Raw genomic sequence first — 6,000 nt, forward strand, 5'->3', positions numbered from 1 at the left:
TAAGGTTTAAAACTTCTGTGGATTTTAAAACTTTAGTGTGAAAAAAAAAATTAAGAACAAAGTCAAAATATCTGATAGAAAGAAGGCTCATGTCCTTAACTTACAAGAAAGCTTATCCCAATCAACAAGGATAAGAAAACCACCCAATTAAAAAATGGGCAAAGCACCTGAACTGACAGATGTCCAAAGTGAAAGCGCAACAGCCAATGAACACAAAAATGGTGTAAGCGCTCTCCTAACTTAGAAAGTGCAGGTGAAACTAGGAGAGACATTTCAGGGACCAAGATGACAATCAGTAAAGTCTGATAATACTCAGGGCAAGGACAGATGGTACAGAGGGACATAAACTGATGCAACCTTTGAGGAGGTGATCTGGCAATACTTGACATTTAAACCTAGTATGGCAGCAATTTCAAGATATTTCAAGCAATTTCAAGACATTTCCCCTATTGCTATATTTACAAAAGTTCAACAATCTATGTACAAAAAGTTCAGTTTTTTTAAATAAATGACACAAATTTGCAAACAAAAAATATTCAGCAATAAGGAGCAGGTAACAAAAATCAGGTCTGTGTATACACAGGGACACTAAGCAACCAGTACCAGAACAGAGGGGAATCTGCTTATGCTAACCCAAGACCTCTGAGGTCAAAACCAAGCAAGAAGGGCAAGATGCAAACTCACAGCTGTAACATGATGTCTTGGTGAAGCTTTTTACAAGGTTAAGGGTGATAGCTGGACACAAAATTTCTGAAAAGATATTTTTGGAAAGAGACAACAGTAACTGCTAACCATGATTTCTTACACCAACGCACTAATATGTGTATTACTTTTGCTTTGAAAGTGTCAGCATGAAGCAACTAATGGTTTTTCAGTTCTATGTGACTATATATCACAAACTAGATGTTCACTAGGGAAACTTTAAAGAAAAGTCTAAAGAAGGAAATTTAAATGATTGGCAAACCTACTAACCCACATAAACACTTAACAGTGTATAGTCTTCTAGATTTTTCTTAACATAAAATGACTTTAAAAAATCAAGATTACTGACACATTAATTACTGACACAGTAATTACTTATCATATAAGTAATTACTTATTATGTAAGTGATTTTTCACAAGCTAGAGAATATTACATTGGACAGCTATCCTGTTTTTGTAACTGGGCCAGATTGGACTTGCTCTTCTAATTTTTCACTATTATACACAATACAATGGTGACTTAACCCTTTTAAAATACCCACTGTCCTCAGAGGTAGGCCTTGGAGCTCTTCTTTCTTTGTGGTTTACCACAAGGTTTGTGAGCCCAGACCTCTAGACGCTCAGTGAGGAGGAAAGTGGGGCTAGCAGCAAGGCCCTGGACTCCTAGCGGGGCAGCCAGGCCTCTGCACACCACCACCTCTGTGTCCAGAGTCACCCCACTCACCTGCAGCTCTCTGCCCATCCCCCACAGCCACCAGGACAGGGACCCATCTCTTCCTTCCCTCTTTGGCTGTCATATTGAAAACATTTCTTACCTAAAAGACAAAATGCCTCACCAATAGGACAACTGAAGAAAACTGTGAGGTCGAGGACGAGGACCTGCTGGCTCAGCCACACAGGCTTGGTGAGGGGCCCACACCTCCAGTCTGTAGGCACAGAAGCAAACTCCCCAAATGAAACCTCCCTCTGGAGCATTTCCTCAAGAACAGCAGGGAAATAAGACTTTCTCCTCCTACTTCACAGGGTTATTAGGAGAGTTAACTGAGATGACCTTGAAAAGAATTTGCAACTATACACCTCAATATACCCCATCGTAGTCAATGTACCACAGGAAAGAAAACACTGTGGATTAAACTCTGAAATAGTTTAGCGCTGACTGCGAGACACATTCCAGGGTCAGAGACACTAAAGTGTCTTAGAAATGGTGAAATACAACATAAGAAGTTACTTGGCTGGACTGGCTCGCTACCTTAAGGATGAGGCTGAAACAAGGATACATACTGTGGAAATACCTGCTGATTATGAACTTCAGGAAAATCTCCAATTTTTTCAGCCTCTTTTAAAGGCCAGGAACTATGAAAGTATCAACTAAATTGCTTCAAAGGCAGCTGACTCTGGCTCATGGTGGTCCATTTCTTAGGAAATGGCGTTGAAGGAAAAGGGAGGCTGAGTCCACTCTTGTGGATGATCCAATAGGAAACAACCTACATATGAAAGACCCTTTCAATGGGATCAGCTTTCCAAAGCTATGAACTGGGCTGGATGCAGCGGGGGAGACTGAGGCAGGAGGAGGGCAAGGTCAAGACCAGCCTGGGTACCTTAGCAAGACCCTTCTCAAAATCAAAAGTAAGAAGGGCTGGGGATGTGGCTCAGTGGCAGAGTGCTTGCCCACCATGCACAAGGCCCTGAGTTCAATACCTAGTGTTGATGGGGGGAAATAATTCACAATGAGATGCCAACATAAAATGCTTGTAAACATACTTTAAATTCCATGATATAACTGACATATAAGAAACAATATACATATTCAGAGAGGCTTTGTCACAAATTTGAAATATTGATTGTTCCACTTTTTTTTTTTTTTTTTTTTTTTTAGGGTAATGGGGACTGAACTCACGGACACTCAAACCACTGAGCCACATCCCTAGCCCTATTTTGTATTTTAATTAGAGACAGGGTCTCACTGAGTTGCTTAGAGCCTCACTTTTGCTGAGGCTGGCTTTGAACTCAAAATCCTCCTGACTCAGCTCTCGACCCTCTGGGATTACAGGCATGTGCCACTGCACTCTACAAGGTAACAGTTTTAATCATTAATTTAAATTAAAAAGAGGCATTGAAATTCTATGGAACTCCCATGCAATTCCCTTGCACAGAAGATGGAAGGAAACCCTCATCATTATACAAAATACATATATGTTGGTGTGAGGGGGAAGGAAAGAAAAAAGAGTGAGAGAGAGAAATGTATCACAGTAGATTGGGTAGAGAGAGGTGATATGGGGGAGGGGAGGGAAGGTTGGATAGGGAGGACAGCAGAATACAACACACACTAGTATTACTGTATGTATATATGTGGCTGTATAACTAATGTGATCCTGCAATCTGTACACGTGGAAAAATGAGAATTCATACCCCATTTGAATCAAATGTATGATATGTCAAGATCATTGTATTGTCTCGAGCAACTAATAAAAAATAAAAATTAAAAAAAAACAACAAAAAGAAATTCTATGGAACTTATGATTCACTAGATAAAACTCAAATTTTGTATTATTATTCATTGTATTATTATTCAATTTATCAATTTAAATGGTAATATTTTTGTTATTTTAATTTTTATGTTTATCAGAAATTTTTTTTAATTTTATTGCTTTTGTTTCCTTTATATAGGTCCTGCATAGGCACAATTTTATTTGACTGTTACACTGTGAATATTTTCCCATATTCATAAATATTATTCACAACTATGATTTTTTAACGCCTACCCATTGAATTAAGTTCTTTATTAACATGCATCTTACTATTTTAATTTCAAGTATAAGACTGTTGAACTTCAAAGGCTCTTTAGATTTACTGTTATTTCAACTCTTTCTGACACTTTCTGGAGGGACAATGAGGTTAACTTATATACCTGTTAACTTACACTTATGTGAGTGAAGTTCATGTTTGAAACACGTGTGCATGTGCACACACACCACATGCACAATCCATTGTAGCATCCACGTTGATAGACTGAACTCTTTCTACTTTTTGCAGTGCTGGGGATTGAACTCGAGGCCTTGTGCAAACTGGACCAATGCTCTACCACTAAGGCACAGCCCCAACCCAAGTTCTTTCTTAATCATGCAAGTAACACCACTTAATAATGGTCTCTCAACATGGAGACCATTATGTTTTAAAGCCTTGAGCTACATCAACTGCACTCATAAGAACTTTGAAAAATACTCAAGACTGTACGTCACCATCATCAAGGATATGCCTTGTCCATTTATTTTAAAATCTAAAATTTTATTAAATCTATGGGAAAAGGTAGATCCCAAATGAATCTCACCATTGCTGAGGGTGGTCTTCAGCACCAAAACAGAAACTGTGGAAAGGTGTTCAGGAAAGCTGCCTGCACCAGAAACAACCTGTCAATTAAAAGTAAGTAAGTAAATAAATAAATATTTTTTGTTCCAGTGCTGGGGTTGAACCCAGGGCCTTGAAACTGGAGTCCAGGTGCATCGCCACTGAGCACATCCCCCCCCTACTTTTTTGAGACAGGGTCTCCCTAAGTTGCCCAGACTGGTCTCCAACTTCTAATTATCCTGCCTCAGCCTCCCAACTTGCTGGGATTACAGGCAAGGATTACTGCCCTCAGCAAAAAGTGGTTTTGTTTTCTGGTGCTGGGGATAGAACCCAGAGCTCAGGCATGCTGGGCAGGTGCTCTTCCACTGAGCTACATCCCCACGTCCCCAGGCAAAACAACATTTTTAAAGATGCATTCCCACATGAAGAGAAACATTGAAATAATAACCTGAGCAGCTATTGTGGCACACACCCACAAGCCCAGATACCCAGGAGGCTTAGGCAGGGGGAACCCAAGTTCAGGTCTCAAAGATAAAAGGCCTGGGAATGTGGCTCTGTGGTGAAGTACCCCTTGGTACAATTACCCATACCCCATAAAATAAATAAAACAATAAACACCCACAGATTATACTGTCCACAGAATTAAAGAAATGACAGATGTGGACGAGTGATTTCCAGGCTCGGTGGCCACTAGCCAAGCAGCTGCCCCAAGGCTTCACCTTCTCTTCACTCTCCCATCCAACCAGGCACCATGCCTGGCAGCCTCCTTAAAAATTCTTCTGCCTGGTGGCCACACTTCTATCCTCATCCTGCTGCCACTTCTTTGTTTAGGCCTCCGCATCCCTGGGCCATAGGGTAAGGGTCTCCTAGTGGGTCTCTCACCTCTCCCCTGGAAATTACCACCTTTCTACACTAGGTGGCTTCCTTACTTCACAGCCCTGACATGTCCTTTCCTGGATCCCTGCTGCCAGTTAGGAATTCTGGGCACAGCCTGCAGGACTGCCACGTGGCCCCAGCCTTCCACACCAGCCTCCTGCTGCCCTTGCCCCACCCTCCCACAGCCATCCAGACCTGCAGTTAGTCTTGAGCTCACTCTGATACACTTTTGTGTCTCCTCCAGGTCCTCCTGGTTTGCAGCACTGCAGCTCTTACAAAACCTCCCTGACCCTCTGCCCTCTGGAGCCCCCATGCACCAGGCTCTGACTACACTGCCCTGTGCAACCTTCACACAGCGTCGTCCTCCAGAGCAGGCCTGGACAGCACTTACGGGAAACTGGCTTTTGGCAAAGGGGCCATGGCCACTTAATGGGGGAAAATGGGTTCAATAAATGGTGTTGGAACAACAGGGTTCAAACCCACAGGAGAATGAAGTTGGAGCCCCACCTCACACTCTAGGCACAACTTAACTCAAAGTGCTCTAATGACCTAAAGGTAAGAGGAAGAAAAGTGATCAGTGGTGACTTGGGCCTGGGTGCCACCTAGGAAGCTGGGGGCCACTGGGCAGCTGGGGGCATTAACTAAAAACCTGCCTTCTTGGAGTGATGAAATTGTTCTAACTAGTATACAATGGTGAGTGCACAGGTTTGTGAAAATATTAAAAACCAGTGAATTGTGCACTTCAAATGGATGAACTTTATGGTATGTGAGTTGTATTTCAATGTGACTGAAAAAACAACTTGAAAAATGGTTATACACAACAAGGTAAAAAGAGGGGAAAAGCCAGGCTTTGGTGCCAGGCATTTTGGGTGAAAAAAACCTTATGTCCCTTGCTCAATTTGTGTGCCTCCCTCCACCATGGTAACAGAGTGTAATAATAAAATCTACTCCGTGTAGGGATTGGGACGACAGGGAAAATGTGTGAACAGATGAAGAGAGTCCTGGAACACAGTTTAGGGCTCATGAAGTCAGCCAGCTATTTAAATGGGGCCTTGAAATAGGAGAAGGGGGAAGGAA

General features: G+C 42.0%; 1 protein-coding gene across 1 annotated transcript in view; it reads left to right on the top strand.

Moving 5' to 3' along the window:
- The window catches only part of LOC143380317 (uncharacterized), a 69,330-nt gene extending 63,977 nt beyond the window's left edge, over positions 1-5,353 (top strand). Inside the window, exon 10 of the mRNA XM_077105165.1 lies at positions 5,244-5,353. Coding sequence (XP_076961280.1) covers positions 5,244-5,353 — 110 coding nt within the window. The remainder of the gene's footprint in view (positions 1-5,243) is intronic.
- Positions 5,354-6,000: the final 647 nt, after the last annotated feature.

This window comes from Callospermophilus lateralis, chromosome 14 (assembly GCF_048772815.1).
Source record: "Callospermophilus lateralis isolate mCalLat2 chromosome 14, mCalLat2.hap1, whole genome shotgun sequence".
In the NCBI taxonomy this organism is placed as follows: domain Eukaryota; kingdom Metazoa; phylum Chordata; class Mammalia; order Rodentia; family Sciuridae; genus Callospermophilus; species Callospermophilus lateralis.